Source organism: Heloderma suspectum, chromosome 17, assembly GCF_057233095.1.
Source record: "Heloderma suspectum isolate Gila_16-S chromosome 17, 16-S_ref, whole genome shotgun sequence".
NCBI lineage: Eukaryota > Metazoa > Chordata > Lepidosauria > Squamata > Helodermatidae > Heloderma > Heloderma suspectum.
This window is the reverse complement of record NC_139474.1, coordinates 21109349-21132289: the sequence shown is the minus strand read 5'-3', so window position 1 is coordinate 21132289 and position 22941 is coordinate 21109349. Positions and strand designations below refer to the sequence as shown.

Genomic DNA, 22941 nt, shown 5'->3' with positions numbered 1-22941 from the left:
AAACTACACCTCTTTATTTAATATGCGCCTCTCCCCTAAGGTGGCCGGCCATTAGGCATGAGACAAAACAGACCAGAGGTACCAGGAAAGTAAACAAAGATCCATATTTTATCTAAAAATAAATAAAACAAGAACACTTATTATTTAAGGTTGCTGTTACTTTACAAACAAGCTTTCTATAGTTACTTTAAAACCAGGGTTTCTGTATGGCTATTGTTACCGCCCATCAGGTGTCTGAAGCCCTAGTTCCCAGCCCTAACCAAAGTTAAGCCAATCCCTCTATCAAGCGTCATCCCGGTTAACTTGCAGGCCTAGCAATGAGGGCTGGGAAGGCAGTCTTCTCTCTGGTCCAGCAGCTGCTCAGTCTATTGGCTGTTCCCCAGGCTCCCTGAGAAGTCTTCCATGTGGTCCAGCAGCTGCTGCATCTCGAGACCACCGCCACTCGCTGTCACCCGGGCGTCAGCTCGTTCCTCCCAAGGCGGCTCCTCGAGTTGCCTTCCTCTCCTCGGTCGCAGGCCTCCTGCGGCTTCTGCCTCCCGTTCTCCCTGCTTGGTCCCCTGCCTGTGTGGCCGCTCTTCCTCCTGGCTGACGTCTTCTTCAGGCTTCCCAGCCTGTCACAAAGATATGACAGCGCTCTTCAAGTCCTTGAAAGGCTGTCCCAGAGAGGAAGGCCAGGATCTCTTCTCCATCATCCCAGGGTGTAGGACACGGAATCATGCACTCAAGTGACAGGAAGCCAGATTCCGTCTGAACATCAGGAAAAACCTCCTGACGGTTAGAGCAATACGACAATGGGACCAATGACCCAGGGAGGTGGTGGGCTCTCCCACGCTGGAGGCGTTCAAGACGAGGCTGGACAGCCATCTGTCAGGGATGCTCCAAGTGGGATTCCTGCACTGAGCAGGGGGTTGGACTCGATGGCCTCGTAGGCCCCTTCCAACCCTACTATTCCATGATATGATTCTATGATTCCTCCTGGCAACTGTCCCTGGCAGATGCTCCCCGGGCAAACTGCCTCCGGAGCTCCTTATATTTGCTGCAGTCAGAATCAACCCCACCTCCTCCCAGACTCGGGGCCAATAGGCATCTTTAGAATGTTCCGCTGTCCTCCAATTGGATATTACCAATTTTGAGCCCACCTTCCCCTATAAAAGACAGAAACCAGGCCTCACGGTCGCCTCGCAGTGGCAACTGCCGCTCCACCGGCACGCCACATGGACACTGTATTTCTCCTCGGGCACAAGCCTTGGGTAGAAGGCCTACATTTTCCTCTTGTACTATTAACCTCCTCAGTCATTGAAACAAAACATAACAGTTAGGCTTTTACCTCAGTTTTACCTCAGCTTCTTCGCCTTGAGCAAGTATTTTATTTATTTATTTTTATTTAAATCTGTTTTAGATGGCCTTTAAGGCTGGAACCTTCTCAAGATGGCATAAAAAGCAAGATTAAACACACACACACAAAATCATAAAATACACATTCAATAAAATTCAGTTCAATTTTCCATATTTATTCCACCTATTTATTTATTTATTAGCTAAACTTATGCCCTGACTTTTCTGCATTCAGTACTCAAGGTGGCAGACCACAATATATACATATACAATAAGAATAGTTACATTAAGGCTATAATCCTGTACTCACTTACCTGTGAGTAAGCCCCATTGAACTCTGTGGGGCTCACTTCTGAGTAGACAAGTATAGGATTGTACTGTAAGAAGATACACACACACACACAAATTAAAGAAAAGTGGATGAAATTAATCTGATAAAACAGAGTAGCAGCCAATTAATACCCATTTTAAAGCCCCATAAGGCAACAGAAAAGGTATTTGATCTAAATTAATATCAAATAAATAGTAATTTTCAAAATTGGCCAGGACACCCCCCCCCCCCCGTTATGATCAATCAAATCTGTTTGCAGGTTTTGAAATTTCTGCACACAAGCACAGCATTGCTTGTGTGCAGGCTCCTTCAGAAGAAGAGGAATTTGATCCCTCAGCACACTTCACTCCCACAGAAGACAATGGGCAACCCAAATCCTGTTGCAGGGATGCCTCACCTGAGGCCCCAAAGAAGCCCTTTTACCCAAGCCTTGCCAGGGATTCGAACTCTGCTCCTTTGCCCCATGGCCCTCTGGAGTACGGGCAGCAACAGACTAGCTGGGACACTCAGGGTCATTGTCAGAGCACCTGCCTGGCCTCCAGAAGACCCTTTCAACCATGGCTCACGCAAACGGAAGGGTCTACTCAGGAGAAAGGGTCTACTCAGGAGTTAGACTCAGCTGTAGCAGATGAAGCAGCAGACCCAGCTGCAACTGGCGAATCAGGGTCAGCAAGTATATAACCCCTCAATTTTCACCCAGACTTTTGCTGGCTTAACAGCTCATATTGAGTTACCGTGTTCTGGATGCACAATAATGAATGCCAGGGTCTGTCTTTGGGCATTGCTGATGATCAGAGAAAAGTCAGTTGGAGGGTTTGCTGGGCTCCCACACCCTCCCGTGGGCTTTGAAAAGAAGGCACTCATTTTTTTGACCCTCTCTTTTGCCTACTCGTTCCTTGTGCCATGCATCTCAAGCGGGCCAGCTGGAAGGCCACAGTTATCTTGCTGTTGCCCCAATAGCTTGTGGGCTTTGTGGGATTTCTGTGCTCCACAGTGATCCTGCCGCTATAATGAGAACCAAGGGAATGTTGATGTGCTAAGTGCAGCAGTATGCACTGGGAGGAAAGGCAGGATGTGTGCGGGATACTCTATCCCTGCCGTCCATATACCATGTGGGTTTTAGCGTGCAACACCATTTTCATTTTACTGCAGGGATCTCCTTGTGGGATCAGGCTGCAATTGCATACTTACTTCCCTGGGATTAAGTTGCACTTAACTCACTGGGGCTTACTTCTGAGTAGACATGTATAGGATCGCAGTGCAAGAGGCCTACTTTTTCCAGGATCGTGGCTAGTTGCATGCAAAATTGCTCACGTGGAATCATAGGCAGACACCACCCAACATGACTCTAATGTTTTTATCTGTTTTACCCAGTGAACAGGGGGAGCAAACAGGAGTTGGCCTGGGGAGGTGCAGTGGTAGAAGAGACAAAGGAGGCAAAGGAGACAGAGGCTAAGAGCAGAGCAGAGCAGAGCAGAGCAGAGCAGAGCAAGCTGCTCCAGCTGGTCCAGGGACTACAGAAGAAGCAAGCTCCCAGAGAGCGAGCAACCAGAGCGAGCGGACAGGAGTTGGCCAGGGGAGTTGGCCAGGGGAGGTCAAGGGGGAGGCCCCTAACATTTTTTTTTCTTTTTTAACTAACTTTTTCTTTCATTTATTTGTTTTGTAGCACACACTTCCACACCAGTGGGACGCTGCTCTTAACCTCTACTGAGTAGAGGAGCAGGCACAGGCTAGTCTAGAACAATCACAAAGCTAGACACACAAAAGGGAAAAGAGGCAATGGAAGGACAAGACTCTCCAGTGGTGGTGACCTGCAAGGTGTGTGCAATGTTTGTTTTCTTGCCTGAGAACAACATGGCCTACACCTACGACAAGTGCAAGTTGATCATGCTGCTAGAAGAAAAAGTAAGTGGACTGGAGCGGTGACTGTTGACCCTCCGGAGAATAAGAGAACACAAAGAGTTCTTGGACAGAACCGGGGAACCACAGCAGCAAAGGGAAGACCAGAAGCTTGAAGAGCAAGAGCAAGCTGAGGCAGAAGGGGAATGTTGAGGAGAAGAAAAATGGAGTAGAGGAAAAATGGAGTAGAGGACAACACGACAAGTGAGAAGGATCTTGGAATTGTTGTTGATCATCAGCTGAATATGAGCCAACAATGTGATGTGGCTGCAAAAAAGGCCAATGCTATTTTGGGCGGCATTCATAGAAGCATAGCTTCCAAATCCCGGGAAGTACTAGTTCCCTTCTACTCAGCACTGGTTAGGCCTCATCTGGAGTACTGTGTCCAGTTCTGGGCACCACACTTTAAGAAGGATGCAGACAAACTGGAGAGGGTTCAGAGGAGGGCAACAAAGATGATCAGGGGACTGGAAACAAAGCCCTATGAAGAGAGACTGAAAGAACTGGGCATGTTTAGCCTGGAGAAGAGAAGACTGAGGGGAGATATGATAGCACTCTTCAAGTACTTGAAAGGCTGTCACAGAGAGGAGGGCCAGGATCTCTTCTGGATCATCCCAGAGTGCAGGACACGGAAGAATGGGCTGAAGTGACAGGAAGCCAGATTCCGGCTGAACATCAGGAAAAACTTCCTGACTGTAAGAGCAATACGACAATGGAACCAATGACCTAGGGAGGCGGTGGGCTCTCCCACACTGGAGGCCTTCAAGATGAGGCTGGACAGCCATCTGCCAGGGATGCTCTGACTTGGATTCCTGCTCTGCGCAGGGGGTTGGACTCGATGGCCTTGTAGGCCCCTTCCAACCCTACTATTCTATGATTCTATGATCTTTGTATTTTATTTTGATTGTTGTGTGAATGGATTTTGCACAACACCCTGTAATGGAGGGTGGTATATAAATATTTAAAATATATAAGTATTTTAAATATTTTAAATCATAAATAGATTATGCAGGAATGGGCAGAAGTTTGCTCAGGGTCAAGTAGTCTGACAAGGGTTCTTGACTCCCAACTGTTTATCAAGAGAAGCAAGAGACAAGGGAATCCCCCCCCCTAAATTAAAATTAAAATTAGAATTCGCGTTAGCACTAATTCGCACTTGTGCAAATGCACTAATGTGCATTAGTTAATGCAAGTTAGTACAACTCCCCCACTCTCAAAACCAGTCCACCAGTCTGTGGAATCCACGTGACTCAGAAAAAGCCAGTCCACTGTGGAATCCGCAGGTTGGATCATAGAAATGTGAACTCATTTGAATCCATTGCAGATTTCACTGACACCCTTAATGAGCACTGGCATATCTGATTTTATTATATTGACTCCAGCTCTGCTTTCAGTCCACCACAAGACCTTGCACAAGTTGCGGGGAAGAGTGAGGTACAAGGAGGAAAAGGGTGGATGGACACTAAATAATGATACACTGATGAACTCCCTCGCTGATAGGACCCCCAGACCAATTCAGCATCTCTGCTATCATGGGAAAGCAAAATGTCTCCTAGCCTTGACCAAGGGAGGATCACAGAGGTCAAACCCTTCACTGTGCTGGGACCAATTCTTAGAAAGAATGCTGGATTATGTGGATTTAGGGCCAAACTAGATGCAGCATTGGGTCATGAGGATTACCGACACGTCATTTATTCTCAGTTTGTCCATTTTACAACTCAAGAAAGGCAACAGAAAAGGAAACTAATAGCTTGCTGTTCGAGAGCTATATTTAGGCAATCGCTGTCCATTTCTGTGAGCAAAACAGACCACAGGTACGTTATAGGCCCTGTTTCTGAAACCACAGTTAGAAGCAAACTCAGTAAACAACAAACTTCCGCTTGACTCAGTCTTTCTGTTCTTTTGGATTTGGGTTTTTATTTTGTTCTTCTTTTTCTTCTTCTACACCCCTGAACACATTTTATTCATTTGTAATGAACAGGAGCCTTTTCCAAAAGCTTATTTTCTTTTGCTTTTATACTTTTAAAACTTCAGTTTCAAGAAGGACCACAGTTTGAGGGCATGTTCCCTGCCCCTCAAAGAGAACGGGTTCATCTGACCATCCTAATGGTGGCACTGGGAGACAACTGGGCAGGAGGGACCCTATATGGCAAAGTTCTGTTCACTGTAAACTTGGTCGGCAAGTCTGATAATCCGTATTTTGAACTGAGCAAGAGCTGAAAGGCCAGCAGCGCTCTCCTTGGCCTGGTTCGCTCCCACCTTGCTGGCCTTAGGACCAATGGAGGGTCTGGCAGATTTCTCTCCTCAGCCCTTCAGCTGCCGATTCTCATACATGAGCTGAGATACAGGCAAATATGAATCTAAACCCACTTACTCAGTAGTGAACCTTATTGAACACAGTGGAAATTATTTCCAAGTAAATAACATAGGATTGTGCTGTTAATCTCTTTCATTTAGACTGTAAACCTGAGAGCAGAACCTGCTTTATTTATTGTTTTTGTACCATGCCAAATGATCTCAGGTGCTTCATACATGAGTGAGTGCAGGAATGAATGAATGAATGAATGAAGAGGAAGGCTTAGCCTGGAATACTGGAAAGCAAGAATGTGTTTGGAAAATACAGCATATTTTTAAGAATGGTTAAATTCATGCCTTAAAGAGCCTTTTAAAGGCACATAAAAGAGCTCTGTGTTTTTCACAAGTAAAAGCATATAGAGACTCTCTCCATAAACTCTGCATAAGCACCACTGCTTTCTATGCCTTGGTTTCTCAATTTTGTCTGATGAACACACATCCCTTCAGCTTTTATTTTGTTGTTCTCCTTTCTTTCATAAACCCGACTTCTTTTAGAATGAGAGTTCTCTCCTGCCTGTTAATGTCATACACACAGAGAGGTGTATGTCTGTACACATACAAGTTTTGAATACCTCTTGAAAACATGCTTCTTCCCACAGGCTTTCCCTGACCCTGTGGGGCACTGCATTACTTGATTGATTGATTGATTGTATTTTTATCCTGCTCCTCAGCCAAAAAAGGCTCCCGGAGCGGCTTACAATCAATGAACTAAGAAGACAGTCCCTGCCCGCAGGCTTACAATCTAAAAAAGACACGACACACAAGGAAAAAGCAATGGGGAGGGGAGAAAAAAAGAATCAGGTAGACTGTCAGCAGGGCCGGTGGGATGGCCCTGTTCCCCCCATTCATCTCCCAAGGGAGGGGCAGTCCAACTGGGGCAGGCCCCGATGTTCCCTTGCCTCCATATATATTAGCGAAGCGCCTTTACGAAGCCAATTCTTCCTCACCTATCTGGAGAGTGTTTCAGGATCCTTTGTGGGGTCTGGTATCCTATAGTGTTCCGACCAACTTGTCTACGCTAGAGACAGCTTCAACTGGCTGATAGTTATCCTTCCTGATATGTCAAAGCCACCTAGCTTATTTTATTGTAATGGTATTGTCATGTTTTTTAGTTTTTAATCAATTAATTATCTTGTTTTTATATTGTTAAGCTGTATTTTAATGTGAGCCACTTGCTAATTCTAATATATTCAGCAGTATAAAAGCATTCCTCCTCTTCTCCTCCTCTTTTACCTCCTCCTCTGGCATTTTCCAGACCTTTTGCTTCTTTTGTGTCAGCCACCTCTACTTCCTTAGTTACCTCAGCCTATTCTACCAAGTTTCTATCTGGTTATGTATCCTTACTGCCTGTATGACAAGCACAATTTCATTTTTTTCGTCAGTCCTATTTGTAATAATCTCTTCTCTCCATCGTTTTATTTTTTTTCCATATAAGTTTCTGTCACTCTTCTTTGGGCAAATGGACCTTGTGTCTTTACTTAAGGTAAATGATGTTTTCCCTGTTTTTCACTGGATTTTCTCACTTTTTCCAATACAGTTTGGCCACCAGAATATGGTTAAGAATGAGACAGCAGGCATGGATCATGTTAATATAGAAATTTTGTTTAATTGAAGTGTCTCCATTCAATAAATCAAAAGACACTAAACTCAGGAATTTGCTTCTTTTCCTTTGTGTCCTTTCTTCTAAAAATGACACAGACTTTTATAACTAGACCATATCAATCAATCTTCACACTTCAGTTTCGGTAACTCACTTCTGCATAATCGGTCTAGTATAGAAAATAGAAATGTCAAAGGCCACCCTCCTAAAGAACTGGAGTCCCCACCCCACCCCCCGTATGTAAAATCAGAAAAGCTCCTTTTAAAAACTAAAATGTGCTTTCTATACTTAAAACAACTGTCTCCCATTAATGAAATTCAACATACACAACAGTTTTATTATAATTTTTATATATTATACTGGAGGCTTTTATCTGGTAGGCCAGATAAAACACATTTCAGTGCCTGATCGCTTGGGGAACATTTTTCCTCATCAAAGATGACCAGGTAAATGGCCAAAGATTCCTTCATAAACATGTTCTACAGTTCCACATACCCCCGTGTGCTCTCTCTCTCTCTCCTGCCCACGTTAGCTGTAGCTGAAACTTACTTCCGTTTACTCAAACACGAGACCCTCCAAAGCCCTTCAATAAAACCATATACAGCAGCACATCTTTTCAGTACACAAGGTTGCCAGTTACCTGTGGGATCCCCCTCATGGGTATTTGATTTTCCGGTGGCTCTGAATTCCCTGTGATGAGAAGATGGGGGAAAGGGAACATTTTAAGATACACTTGAATAATGGCTTGATATCACGCAGTTTATCTTACAAAAAAGTATTGGCACTTTAGGTCATTTTACAAGGTCACCTTGGCACTTGAGAAGCTGTCCTGGTGGAAATGGTGTGGTGGAAATGTAGGCCTATGTTCTTTTATATCTTGTTTTTTGTTTTTGGGATCTATGGGATCTATGATCCCCTTTTATCTCCCCAACACTCTGTTCTTATATGCATATGTACACCAGTAGCTGGGGAACATGGGCGGGAGGGTCCTATTGCACGCTTGTCCTGCTTGTGGGCTTCCCGTGGGCAGCTGGTTGGCCACTGTGTGAACAGAATACTGGACTAGATGGACCCTTGGTTTGATCCACCACCAGGGCTCTTCTTACGTTCTTACATGTTCTTTTTATTTGGGAAACCTTTGATGATTTTCATGTTTTTATCTTATTAGCAGATATTTATATTACGACAAAGAAAGCAGCTCAGTGTCATGCTGTTGCCATTAAAACAGGCTCACAGATATTAAGTGTTGTGTACGCTGCCCTGGGATCTCTTATGGATGAAGGGTGATTTAAAAATAAAAAATAGATACATAAATCATGGGACATTGGGCTGGTCTGAGTCTAAATTTATTTTCTTTTATGTATTAATCTGTATACAGTGTTGTGTAACGTATGCGTGTGTGTGTGTATATATATATATATATATTGGTTTTGTTTCACTCTAGCTGTTTCTGATCTGTCAAACTTGTGTTGTTTACTTTATGGTCTGCATACCTCAATAAACCATTTGATCTGACAAATGCATTACCTTTGGCAAGGTACCTCTGGGAGAGCAGGATCAAGGGTGGGATCAGAAGGAGGAGGATGATACAGGGCACCCCAAAATATAAAATGTTATTACAGTTTCCTGTAAAAGAAGAAGGAGAGAGAGAGAGAGAGAAAGATCGGGGGAACAGCCCAGGTTTCCCTTTTATGCGCACACCAGACCTTGCTGACAGTGACTGAATGCTCAGGTGGGTGGTGGTTTCCCTTCTCTGGTCTCCTCTTGCCACAGTTCAGCCGTCTCTATATATCCAGAAACCTGCCACCAAGATTATTAATTTCTCCCCTAATTCAGGCCACTTGCAACCCCTCCTTGAATCCCACACTGGCTTCATGCCCAGGTGGTCAATACCCAGTGGAGGCTGGTGGCTCTGATGTCCGTGGGGTGGTGAATCCACTCCAGATTTCAGAACTGTAAAGGAGCCATCCATGGTGCTCCACAACTCAATGTCCTTACTTTCATGTCCTCCCCTCCTTATGTCTCTATTGTCATTTCCCAGTTTATTTTTATTTATTTATTAAAAAAATTTATACTGCCTTTCAGTCAATATACTCTCAGAGCACTGTGCAATACAACATTTTAAAAGCTGTATAAGCCACAAGACTTAGAAACTAACAACGAAAGCTAAAGAACAGCAGAACACAATATGTCAGAGTGAGACTGCAGTAAATCATGGGATCCTCCAAACACTCAGGGGAAACTATGCCAAATAAAAACCATCTTCACTTCTCACCAAAAGGCAAGTAGTGAAGGAGGCAAGAGAGCAGGGTCTCAGATGAAGATGGTAGCATACAGGGAGGTCAAAGGTTCCCCTTTGACCTCCTCTTCTCCAGCTGCACCATCCAGTTTTCTGAAGATCTCCTGCTCCCTCAAACAGCTCCACTCTTTCTCCCTTATGCCTGCAACGCCATCCCCAAATACTTATGTGGTGCCACGTCTCTTTCTTCCACAGACCCCTCTTCAAAACCACCTTCGCCACAAAGCAAAGGTTATCAGTGGCTCCTATTCTGCACATCTGGAGCTCAACAGGGAGATGGTACTCAGGGCCGTCTTAAGGTATTTTGGCGCCCTAGGTGAGGCACAATTTTGGCACCCTGCCCCCACCCGAACACTGCCACTTTTCATTTCTAAACAGCATGAAATGGGTATATGAAGTCTCTATCCACTCCAATGCCCTCATTGGCTGCACACACCCCATCTTTTTTTTAAATAAATTTTTTATTGTAAAATTTCAACAAAACAAAAAAGAGGGGGGAAATTAGCTACATAAATGCATAGGGTTCCTCCCACAGTTATGGCTGTAAGAGAGGTGTGACGTACAATGTCATGTCAATTACATTTTGATCCATGTTCTCATGCTAAGTTGAGTCTATGGGGAAACCCAGATTTAAAAATTGGTAAGACAATATTGGGGAAAGTATTGTGATTAAAAATGGCACAGAACTATAGCCTGGACTGGTCAGTGCACTGCTTTTCTTTATCGAGTGCCAAGCCTTGACTGGCCGCTATTGCTGCTGCCTTCCTGGGGTGTCATTTGGCCCCCTGGATTTCTTGGTCCACTTTGCCCCCCCCCCCCCGAGGCAGCCCTGAGGATGAGATGGCTAGATAGCATCACCGATGCAATGAATATGAACCTGAGCACACTCCAGGAGAGAGCGCAGGACAGGAGGGCCTGGCGTGCTATGGGCCATGGGGTCACGAAGAGTCGGACACGACTGAATGACTGGACAACAAAGAGGCAGCCCTAATGGCACCCTGAATCTATGGATATGATGTGGATAGGGCTTTGCCATGATAAGACAAACTCCCTGGCAGATGGATTGAGTTTGCTATTCAATCATATTGTACCTGTGTTTGTGGATGCTGCGTTGGCGGAGGGCGCCACTACGGTGCTGCTGACCTTTCTTCCCTTTTCATCTGAACAGGTATAAGGCATCCCTTGGGTCCATCTCTCTGGAGGAATCAGCTTTAAACTCCAAATGCTGAAGGCTCCTTTCCCATCTAACAAATCAACATCCTTCTGGTCCTGAGATGTTTCTCCACCAGTATCCCAGGAGATACCGTCCTGAGTGGGATTTGCATTGAAGAAGAGGCAGAGGAGGGGGATGCTGTCGTGAAGCTGAGTCCCCTCTGAGGGTGAAGGCACAAGGATGGAAAGGCTTGGCCTAGAAGCATCTAAAAAGAAGAATCATCACAAAATGTTTATTAGCGTTATATCCTATGCTTTCCTTTATGCTCACTGTGCGTAACACCACTCCTAAACCAACTAAAACACCCACTCAGATATTAAATACTACTGTCTATGATCTAAAACCATCCCAAAGGAGATGCAGGGTAGGGGAATACTGGGGTTAAGATAAGCCTGATCTAAGTAGGGAGGTACCAAGATGGAAAGGTTTGGCCTAGAAACATCTGAAAGACAAGTATAATCCCAAATGGTTTATTAGATCTTTATCGCGCTCCATCTTATAGGCTGTGCGTGGGCATTCCTTAACTGACCAGCCACAGATTTTATTGGCATTTCGCTTTTAAAAAGAATAACTTCAATATGGATTTTCAATCTTTTTATTACTTTTCCTCTTATGTTCACTGCTCCGGAAGATATGGAGTGATATATAAATGTTGTAAATACATAAATAAAATAATGGCCCAATTGTCTCATTACATAAAAGGGTCAATAAAAAGGACAAATGGTCAAAACTTACACTGTTAATTAGTCACCATTTATTAGTTTTTGTGACTCCAGGTTTGTGGGAGGGGGGGAAATGCAACGTTCATTGAACAGCAAGGGGAAAATGCAGAACACACTTTATTGAGAGTGTTGCTTTAGCAACTAAAGACTAAACTTTAGCAACTAAACTTTTGCTTTATGCGTTAAAAAAACCCCACAGTGCTTGACAGAGGATAAAAATATATAATCCATTTCGATGGAGGCAGTTTGATAATGTTGTGTCACAATTGCTCATTCAATGTTTTGTGTGATTGTTTTGGGATTTGTGAGCCTCCTGGAGGAGATATTTATGAAATATAATAAACATTAATTTTTTTAATAGCCTGGGTCATGGTCCCAGGTGTCCTACTACCACTGGAGTCGTCTTCAGAGGAGGATCCAGAACCTTCAGAGCCAGGTGGCCCCTCAGAAGACCCTGGCACTACCCAAGATGATCCGGGACCCTCAAGGGTGATGCCTTTGGATATGCCTCTTGGAGAGGCAGAGAGCTCAGGTTCTGAGGCAAAGGACCACCCATCTAACTGCCGTAAATGCAGGTGCCAAGATCCATGATAGGATGTTGGCCAGGTGAAGGAGTGCTTGATTACTGAAGGGGACTACTCATGAGCTGAGCTCTTCTCATGAGGAGGCATCAGACACAAACCTCTAACGTGACATGGCTGAGCACTGGGTGAGCTCTTGCCATATCAGCTCTCATTTGTAAATTGAGAGCTGTTGGAAACAACCTCTGAACCTCAGTTCTAACCTCTGCATCCTGTTTTCTCCCTGACCTTGCAATGTGTTTGGGCCTCTGTGCTACTGACCGCTGGACTCCTCCCTGACTCCATTTTTGGACTGGGGTTTTATGATGTCCTGACTTTTGACCATGGCTGCCCCTGAGACCTCACCCTGGTAAAAGTGTGTCTGGTAAATCTGTGCTTGGCCACTTGCCTACTGAACTGGTGACTCTATTCTATACATCCCTGTATTTGCTTACTAAGGAGCCAGGATTCAGTTTAGAGCAGGACAGCACTCACCTTTGATGACCAGTTGAGCCATTTTAGGAATTTCAAAATTTCCATATTTGGATATGACACAGTAATAGATGCCAGAGTCATTTCTTTGCACATGGCTGATGACCAGAGAAAAATATGCTTTATTGCCAGTTTCATTTGAGTACTTTCCTCCTTGATCCGAAAAGGAAGTGCTCTCGTAAATCTTGTCCAAGCGGTTGTCCTGTTTCTCCTTGTACCACAGTACTCTCCAGTGGTGAGACTGGCCCCCTGTATGGCTGCAGTTGATCCTGACAGTTTTTCCAGGGGATGCCACAATCCATTCCAGATTTCCCAGGGTTTCTGTACTCCCCTCAGAAGCTATAAAACACGAGGCAAAATGGAACAAAAGCCATTACTAACCAGTCTGACCATAAAATAAACTAGAAATAATCAATGCAGACTGACAACGACAGGACAAGATAAGCATCCACCCTCCCTGTCCCAAAGCTGTCTTAAAAGTGAAGCGTATTACTTGCCTTTGCAGGGGAAGGGGAGAGAAGTCATATGTGCATCCTTGGTGGGAGAATCACAGAGCTGGAGCAGGGCGGGGGCATCATCAAAACAGTCCTGTCTCTAGTAAGCCCCAGCTTCACTTCAGAAGTTGGAGGAAGCCAAAGCAGGACTCTCAGTGATGACCTACAGGCACATCCATCCATGGTAGTCCAGGGATATCCTGTGGGATTGTAGGCTGACCCCACATACCAGTGGCCTAATATGAAGCACTCACTTAAGGCGGTCAGGCACCAGCCATCTCATCTCATCTCATTCAGTGGATTTCCATTCATGCAATACAAGTTTCCATTCTGCTCCTCCAGCCTGCGGCCCCACCCCTGGCATTCCATCAAAATCAGCTCCAGAGAAGGTATGGGAGGGCTGCAGGGGGAGGAGAAATCGCCCCCCCGTTCCATCTTCCATCTGCAGAAGACCCTAATTGGATATCACCCTTGTTTTTTGTCCCGAAAACAACTGCACCAATAAGCTTTTAAAACTATTGTGGAGAAAAATAATAATACTAAATTGTCCCCCAGATTTATTCACACCGCTGTCTGTGGCATTAGCCAAAGCAAGAAGAACATGTCAAGCTTTTAATTCACTGTTTACACAGCACTAATGTATTGGTTACTGGGCTAATGTAAATGCAGTGTCGGAACACTCTCACTGCTAGGTCAGCGTTATTGCCCTTTTTTCAGTGTCTCACATTCAGATCTATGTTATGGAAATTCTGCCTGTTCATCTCCTTCGGTTATTCCTAAGGCTCTGTTGAAGACAAGTAACTATGCAAGAAGTAATTATTAAATAGATTGGATTTGAAAATACTTACAGTGCAGAGAAAGTAAAATAATCCCAGTGAAGTGGTAGAACATCTCCGAGTCCCCTTCAAACTTCTGCCCTCCGGAGCAGACGCTGGTTAACGGGTCTCTTTTTTTGGTCCAGGTGCTGGAAATTCTACAAGATGCCCATGGCTGGTTCCAGCACAATGACAGCCTCAGAGGGGTGCCTCACCAAACTTTCTTTATGAAAGAGCCAACACCACACTGCAACCACCCACACAGAGGTGTTCCTTTACAAGAAACGGGCATCACTTTAGTCCATTTCCTTACAGCTGTACATCACATATAGGCTCTGGGTTGGTGCTTCTGGGTGCTGCTTCTCTCAGAGATGTTGTGGGCCATGTACCTCATTTTGTCCTCCACAGGTAACACTTTTGCTTTGACCTGCCTTTTAATGCTTTGCATCTGATGTAAGCTGACACCTCAGGCTGGCACCTTTTGTTTCAAAGGAGATTGAACATTCTGCACATTAAGTGCATTTCTAACCATTGAATTGCAAGCATCCTGGCACAGCGTACAGATCTCCAGACAGTGTAATGCCTCTTTCTAACTTAGCCAGTATCTTTGCCTTAGAAGGCAAGAGAGTGAAAAATTACAACTGTATGTTCTTTGTTTCGTTTGTCTTCACAGTGTTACCTGCCCGATTCTTACTGTACCAGATGGACCCATTTCAGTTCGTGGCTTCAGGGCACACGGCGCAGATCTCGTGCACTTCTACAGAAACAATTTCGGATACTGGATTATCATTTCTTTGGTGCAAAAGGAAGCCGAACGAAGTACCCCTTTTCATCACAAATTGCTCAGATAAATCTACAGGCAGATTTCTTTGCAAAGCTGAGGAAGGGAAGTTGATCTTGGAAATTTCCAACGTCCAAATGACTGACTCTGGCCTATATTTGTGCGCTAAAAAGAATTCTGCCACCTTGTCCTTCAGCAATGGATCTTCACTGATCGTTGGAGGTACGAAGGCATGGCTTTGCCATGACAGCTTTTAAACTTATGTCCTGCTATTTGATGGGGTTATCTTCCAGCCAGGAACTGACCAGACTGATACTACTTAACTTCAGCAATGGCACCATACTAAATGTTCCCTGACTGCTTCTCCAATAGCAATATTAATTACCCACCGCATGTTACAAGGTGGATATTTAAAAGCACTAACGCCATAAAAGAGATGCAGTCAAAGAAGAGCCAGTTTTCACAATTGCCCTTTGCATGCAGCCTGGGCTCATGCCGGCATCATGGGTGGAAACGGGGGCACACTGTGGTTGCCCTGAAAAGGCTATTGATCTGAGCAAGGGCGGCTGTCCTCACTGAGCTCTCTGCCTCATTTTTCTCACCAGATAGTTATACCCCAAGCACCTGGGTGATGCTTCTGCAGCCCCCTGGACAAGATCCGCCTTCCCAGTCTGTGCAGAGTGGCCAGCTTGCTTGCGTGGTCCATGGAGCTTCCAACTTCGTCCAGATATCCTGGGACGTTGCCGGAGATCTCCAGCAGGAGGGACAGATGGCTTTGGTGGAAAACCGCAGTGGTTCCTTAACCTTTGTCAGTGTCCTCCTCCTCCCCACAGACTTCCACATGAGTGGGGAGAACTTCACATGTGAAGTCAAGTTCAACTCTTCCGGCACCACTGTGAAGAAGACTGTCACGTTCTCTGCACGTGAGTAATTCTGCAGGTGACTTTGCTGTCTTAAAAGCACTGGTTGTTTTCCCACCTGAGGTTTAAAGCTGTTCTTGCTTAAGGGCATCTCTACACCACCCTAAAATACTGCATTTAAAGTGGGGCTTTCTGCTTCCATTTTAAATGCAGGATCACAATGACTCCCTTTCCCCTCCTTCTCCCCATATCTGAGTCTTCCATCATCTTTTGTTGATCTCACTCCTCTTCTTTCCGCTTTTCCTCTTTTCACAGAGGAAACTAAAGTGGAACACAAGCGGGATAATTTGATAGCTCATTATCTGCGATCTATGTAAAAATGGAACAAAGGGCATTTAGTGCAGGAGACGCCTTGGATGAGCACAGCGTCATGTAAAGAGCCCGCAAACTCCCGTGAAGGTGCAATCTCAATCACAGGATAAAAGCTCTGTGTGAAGAAAGCCTGTGACAGGTTTGCAAATGAGAATGTAAAACCTAACATTTGCATATAAAATGCCTCCATTTGGCTTTGGTGGTGATCAGATGTTGACATCAATAGTACAAGAGGAACTAAACAGCCTTTTATGCCCCGCGTGCGTGAATCCTCACACTGTGCAAACATTAAATTCTACCAGAGATGCCAAACTCAGCATCCTGGGATCCTCTGCTTTCAATTTTAAATTTTTGAGACATTCAGGCAATGAAGACACTCTTGAAATTTCTTACTGATGCTTGGTGAAACGACAAATCTGAACATTGGAGTCCAGGTGGTGGTGGTGGCTTTGGATCCTTGCAAGATAGGAGACTAGGAATGCACTATGCAAAACAAGCATATATGTTAATCTGTTTAGATGTGGAGTGGTATATAAATGTTGTAAATAAAATAAATACATAAAATATACTTACATAATATGCACAGGTCATTCCATTTAGCATTTCTTGGGGTAGAATTGATGCTTTCTTTCTTTATAATCCAAGGCATAGCTTGGCCATTGCATCACACCCTGTGGTCATAGCTGCAGAAGACAGCTCCTACTGCCGTAACCCCAGTGCACAGACCAGTGCAAGCAGTGCAAGCAGGCATGACCCCTGCGGAGCAGCGGGAACACCACTGATGCCTGCCTTGATGGAAGGCGTGTCTGGTCTGGAAGGTGACATTTTAATTCTTCACAGTGGCCCAGGGTCATGCAACATTGTGGGCACTGAGGGAAATTAAAATGGCGGATCCCTGTAGTGGAAATGCAGAAAACAATGTTTAGTTTGAGGAGCTTACTGTTGTACAACAAATCGCTCCTTCTCAAGCCTAGACATCCAGTTGGGCCCACTGCTTTTAGTGGTTAGCTATGCTTCTTCTTTCCAGAGTCAGTTCTCTGTTTGAGACTGCACAGCTTGAGAGGCTGGCAGATAAGCCCCTGGTGAGATCTCAGGGTTGTCTACATGTTAGGAGAGTAGCTGGGATAGCCATGGAGTTATCTGTGCTGGCTTTCTGCCAACATTCTTGGGGTCATTGGAGTCTGGCCAGGATAGGGGTGGGATTAATATGGGCATAATGTGAATCCCTAAGACACTCCCAGCATGAGATCTTGATGCAGTCCAATCCAGAAAGGTGCTGCATGCCAGGTCCCCACTTTTGCTATTTGGAGGGCATTCCTGGCAACTGTAGGGCCGTAAGCCTTATAATCTTGCTTTGAGGGTTCTTGCTGCAATCATAGAGTTCTGCTTTTCTGCCGTGTTAGTTTTATTTCTGCTTAATAAATCTTTCGCCTTCACCCATTAGTGTGTTTACTGTTTCTGAATACCAAAAAGAACAGTTGCATCTCCACAACACATTCCCACAGCAAGCTGTCTAATGCCAGATGAACTGGGGGAGGCCCAGTAATGCAGGAGAGGGCATCCGGCCCCCTCTGTAAGGCTTGCCTACCCTGCTGAGCCCCCAGCCCTCTGCTGCAGTTTCAAGGTGCAATGGGGAGCGAGATGGACGGGTTGGGTTGTCTCTTGATAGCAGCAATTCCTGCACAAGTTACATCTGCTGGCTCTTGTTTCTAAAACTTCCTCTGCAGACCCTGAGGAGACTTGCCTAAGCTGCTCGGTGCCCCTGGCTGTCATGGGCCTGCTGGCATTGCTGCTGATTCTCCTGAGCTTCCTTTGGATCCAACTCAGCTCTTCCAGGCAAGGTAATATTGGTAATTGCATCCTAGAAATAGATGACAAGAACAAGCATACCAACCTGCCCGCACTTTAAGATCTGCAAGAGAGGCCCCTCGAATCATAGAATTACCGAATAGTAGAGCTGGAAGGGGCCTACAAGACTCTCACATCCAACCCCCTGCTCCATGCAGGAATCCAAGTCAGAGCATCCCTGACAGGTGGCTGTCCAGCCTGGTCTTGAATGCTTCCAGCGTGGGAGAGCCCACCGCCTTCCTAGGTCATTGGTTCCATTGTCGTGTTGCTCTAACCGTCAGGAGGCTTTTCCTGATGTTCAGCCGGAATCTGGCTTCCTGTCACTTGAGCCCATTATTCCAGGTCCTGCACTCTGAGAGGATCGAGAAGAGATCCCGGCCTTCCTCTCTGGGACAACCTTTCAAGGACTTGAAGAGCGCTATCCTGTCTCCCCTCAGTCTTCTCTTCTCAAGGCTAAACATGCCCAGTTCTTTCAGTCTCTCTTCATAGGGCTTTGTTTCCAGTCCCCTGATCACCTTTGTAGCCCTCCTCGGAACCCTCTCCTTTTTGTCTGCATCCTTCTTAAAGTGTGGTGCTCAGAACTGGAGACAGTACTCCAGATGAGGCCTAGCCAGCGCTGAGTAGAGGGGAACTAGTACTTCATGTGATTTGGAAGCTATGCTTCTATTAATGCAGCCCAAAATAGCATTTGCCTTTTTTGCAGCCACATCGCATTGTTGGGTCATATTCAGCTTGTGATCTACAACAATTCAAAGATCCTTCTCACTTGTAGTATTGTTGAGCCAAGTCTCCCCCATCTTGTAACTGTGCATTTGGTTTCTCCTTCTCAGTTGCCCACCTGTGAGAGCAGTCAGGTGGTTGACCACATGTGAGAGGGCCTTCCCCGCAGTGGCCCCTTTCTCTGAAATAAGTTGCCATCAGGGGTCTGCCATGCTCCATTGCAGGCTTTTAAGAAGGCCATGAAAACCTATTATTTTACTCTGGACTTCTCCCGATATGATTGCTGTGTTCCTTTGCTTTTATTATGTTCTCACTGTTTAATTGTGCTTTTATCACTTTTAATATTGTATTAGTTTTAGGTGTTCTACTGTTGTTTGCTGCTTTGGAGGACTTCTGCCATGAAAGGAGGGATGTCCATCTCTGGGAAATCCGGTTCTTTTTTGACTCAACAGAGTTCCACATCGTGTACAGCTCGATTTGTGTTTGTGAACTGAGCTGCAGGCTTTCCCCCGAACTCCAGGCACTGTTTTCGTGCTTTTTTCGCAGCTGCCACAATTTGCGCAAATTTCTGAGCAATTTGCGTGAATTGCGGAACCTGCGAGGGGGAAATGTGCGAAATGCCAAGAAAATCCACAAACTGGCCTGACTCGCTGCAGATCAACTCAGGCACCACAGCAGGAACTGAAATGAAGTCGGGGGTGGGGGGCGAACCTAGGAAAACCTTTCGAACTCTATCCCCAAGCAGATTTCTGCGACATTCCTATCTGAAAAGTGACCAATAAATAAATATAATAAAACCAATCCTATCTCAGTATCAGTGAATGCAGAGGGAAGTTTTGCACTGCAGATGTTTTGGCACGGAGGAAATTCCTGAGCAAAAAGAAAGACTTTCCGTGGATTGCTAAGCTCCCGTGGAACATTTAGTGCCCATTGGCTGGTGGAACCGGTTCTTAGTGGAAGGTCGCATCTTCAGTCCTTGAGAGCTCAGGGCCACTCAGCGCAGAGTAGCTATGCGTGACAACAAGTTCCTGAGCATATGCACTATTTGGCTGCAATCTTGTGCCCGCATGCCTGGGAGCAAGCTCTATGGAAATCAGTGGGGCTTACTTCTGAATACACACTGTCTAGGACTGCACAGTTCATAAACGTAATGCATGTTGTCGAACTGCTGGTATTCTAGTTAAAGCAAAGGTATTGAGGGAAGTCAGGTGGATAATATGTTTGTTCCAAAACAGAGCTCTTTATAAAAAACCAGTAGTCCAGGAATGATAAGGTACGAGGCAGCGTGCAGCCTGATGCTGTATTAGGAACAACTTAATGGGTTCTCGTTGTGCAGTGCATCGCATGTGTTGATTCCTTATGTGCACTGTTGTTTAAAATGGATATAGGTTTTAAGTTAAAAGAACTTTATGAAGGCAGATGAGGCAAGACTGAACTCTGCTCACCCCTAAGATATGCTTTTGTGCGGGAGATGAGAGATTGCTGTTGCTCCTTCACAGGACTCCGGTTCTCAGGATCATTGGGGAGAAGGAAGCCATTACGGTTAAACCTGTTTTTTAGGCTTGTAGTGCAGCCGTTCTCATGGTGAGAAACTACTAACTTAATGTCCATAAATATACACATCATGAATGATTAAATAGGGATGCCATGGGTTGGTCCTGCATTTAAAGCTGCCTTACACTGAAGTAGACCATTTCTCCCTCTGCCCAGTATAGACGGTTATTTTTATTTGTCTCTTTATTTATTTTTTTTCTCCCCAAGGATTCCAGGCCCAAGTCTCTGAACTTGCATCCTCAGATGTGCTTCAGGTATGGTTGCCATTCGGAAAATGTCCCAAAGCTAGACAGCCGAAATCAGCTGTCTAGCAGAAAATACAGGGCAGCTGAAGCACAGAGGGAACTATCCTCTCTGTGCTTTTTATTTATTTATTTATTTATTGCATTTATACCCCGCCTTTTTTCCTCTTGCAAGGAACCCAAGGCGGCTTACATTATCCTCCTCCTCTCCATTTTATCCTCACAACAACAACCCTGTGAGGTGGGCTGGGCTGAGAGTGTGTGACTGGCCCAAAGTCACCCAGTGAGCTTCCATGGCCGAGTGGGGACTAGAACCCGGTTCTCCCAGCTCCTAGTCCAACACTCTTGCCACACTCTTGTCAACACCACACTGCTTCGCCTGCCCTGCATTGGATAGGCGGTCACCTCCGAGTTCGGAGGCAGGATTGCGCCCTTGCAAGCATAAAATGCAGCAACATAGTAAAATATAGTAGAAAACCATAAACTTAAAACAGAATAAAGGCAAGAGGCACCCCCTTTGGTGTGGAAGACAACGAGGGTGGGGGAAGACACTTCTTCTAAAATGACGCTTAGCAGTGATGGTCGTTGCATGAAAAATAGTTAACATTTTAAAAATCCCCTGCTCAGTTCCTTGGGGCACCTTTTGATCCAAAAGTTTGTAACCAATCAGCAGATGTGATGCTAGTCAGACATTCAAAGTGGGGATTTTTTCCATGTCACTCGAAGAAAGATCTTCAGGAGTTGAAAGCCATCATAGCGCAGCGGGGTGGGGGGCTTTGGATTTATGAACAGAAGATGGAGATTTGTCCATGTTGTCCCAAACATCTCTAGGAGCTGATCCTGGATTTGATGTCCTAAGTCTGAATCTTACTCAGCCACAAAGAGGCAAGGGCAGGTCCTGCTCTCCTGATCTAGCCTACCTCAAGGGGTTGGTCTGAGGATAAAATGGAAGCAGCCCCTGTATTCCTCTCCCAGCTCCATGGAGGAAGTATAGCATACAATTCCGATGCCCTGATACTTTGCTGAGGTGGTGGGGAAGGAGAGAAGGCACTCGCAATGTTTCATTAAACAAATAAAACTCCTGGAACAGATTTAACAAACAAATCAGTGGCTGCAGCAGCCAAGCCAGAATGGGCTGGAGCCTGGTTTTGGAGATGGGTTTTAGCTACATGGGCAGCTTTACTTACATCTTGCGTGCTTGCCTGTTTCCACTTCCCCCACACTTTTAAGGTATGGCAGGCTGAAATTACACAAACAAGTGACAGCATTTCCCTCCCTTTTCAAAACAGGAAGGAATTTGCTATGCTCAGTTGGAATTTCCTTCCAGGACGCTGGATGGGGAGAAGAGGAGGCGAGAATTACAAGGAGACAGCTAAAGATGTGAACATCATATGACAATCTTGTGAGAGAGATTGGAGTGCTCAAGAGAGAAGGCAATTCTCCCACCCCGCCCCATCCCACGACACCCTCCCCAACACACTTAATGCATGGCAGATACAGCTTGGCTGTTGGGATATGCATCAGGATGAGGACATGAAACATGTTCTTATAGACAAAGTCGCATTTAATATAAACATCTACATTCAACAAGGGAAAAGATGTTCATCTCTGAAATTTGTTCTCCTTCCTTGTAATTTTCTTTCTTCTAAAATGGATGTAAACTTTTACCAGTGGCAAGTATCTGTCTGTTTAAACCACACCTCATTTGCTGCAACGGATTTCTGCATAATCAATCTGGAACACATAATGGAAAAGCCAAGGTCACTTAATTGTTATTTCCCACATCTGTAAAATCAACTGAAAATGCTGCTTTTTTCTTTTCACCAGATTGTTTTTTCTCTTGCATTAACAACATTCAACTTTAACTGCCATTGTAACTGAAAGGCAGCTGTTTTCCGACATGTTGTCATATATATGTTTCCTATATGTTGTCATAGGCCATTTTTATCTTGTAGACCATCTTGTGCAATTTCCTTGGAAAGACAGATTAAAAAAATATTATAGAAAGTTGATGTAATATAGACTTAAAAGGAATTCTTAACTCAATATTGAAAAATTGTCCACAGAGGTGATTAGCCCAAGAACATTTTTCCATTGCCACGAGCCATCCATTGTGGCATATCAAAGGCTTCAAAGAAAAAAATGAATGGTTCTCTTCCAACTTACAGAAGTTCAGTGTCTGCCTGGTTCTCTAGAGGCCATTTTCCCTCACCATAGGTGATCAGGCAAGTGGCCATCTACAAGCCTATTGATGTGGCATTGTCTATATATTGTCTGTTAAATACGTATTTATAAGCATTCTCTATTGTTCCTTACTCCCTGAATGCTCCCCTTGTCTTAGCCTTATGTGGATGTCACTTCTTGTTATCCAGACTGTTGACTGTTGGGATGTACTGTGGATGGGTTTCTTCCTGGCCCTTCACCAAAATGAGGCAGAGCGCATCTTTCT

The 22941-nt window shown here is 45.0% G+C and overlaps 2 protein-coding genes across 2 annotated transcripts in view; one reads left to right on the top strand and one right to left on the bottom strand.

The window, feature by feature from the left end:
• Positions 1-7507: 7507 nt before the first annotated feature.
• Positions 7508-22941, bottom strand: part of LOC146334686 (MAM domain-containing glycosylphosphatidylinositol anchor protein 1-like) — a 38353-nt gene continuing 22919 nt past the window's right edge. The window contains exons 4-8 of the mRNA XM_084824857.1: positions 12810-13145; positions 10911-11237; positions 9048-9146; positions 8161-8210; positions 7508-7689 (exon numbers count right to left, since the gene is read on the bottom strand). Of these exons, the coding sequence (XP_084680983.1) occupies positions 7657-7689; positions 8161-8210; positions 9048-9146; positions 10911-11237; positions 12810-13145 (845 nt within the window). The 3' untranslated portion in view covers positions 7508-7656. The remainder of the gene's footprint in view (positions 7690-8160; positions 8211-9047; positions 9147-10910; positions 11238-12809; positions 13146-22941) is intronic.
• Positions 14439-22446, top strand: LOC146334688 (uncharacterized). Its single transcript, XM_084824859.1, has 6 exons — positions 14439-14523; positions 14789-15118; positions 15502-15819; positions 17856-17969; positions 20458-20504; positions 21782-22446. The coding sequence occupies exons 1-6, from the start codon at positions 14487-14489 to the stop codon at positions 21866-21868; spliced, it is 933 nt and encodes a 310-aa protein (XP_084680985.1). The 5' UTR covers positions 14439-14486; the 3' UTR covers positions 21869-22446.

Bases quoted from the DNA above. Each gene is read 5' to 3' on its own strand.
- LOC146334688 (XM_084824859.1), top strand. From the start codon at position 14,487: ATGTTGTGGGCCATGTACCTCATTTTGTCCTCCACAG. The intron at 15,119-15,501 runs GTACGAAGGCAT...TTTTCTCACCAG, and splicing joins ATCTTCACTGATCGTTGGAG to ATAGTTATACCCCAAGCACC. The intron at 17,970-20,457 runs GTAATATTGGTA...TTTCTCCCCAAG, and splicing joins ACTCAGCTCTTCCAGGCAAG to GATTCCAGGCCCAAGTCTCT.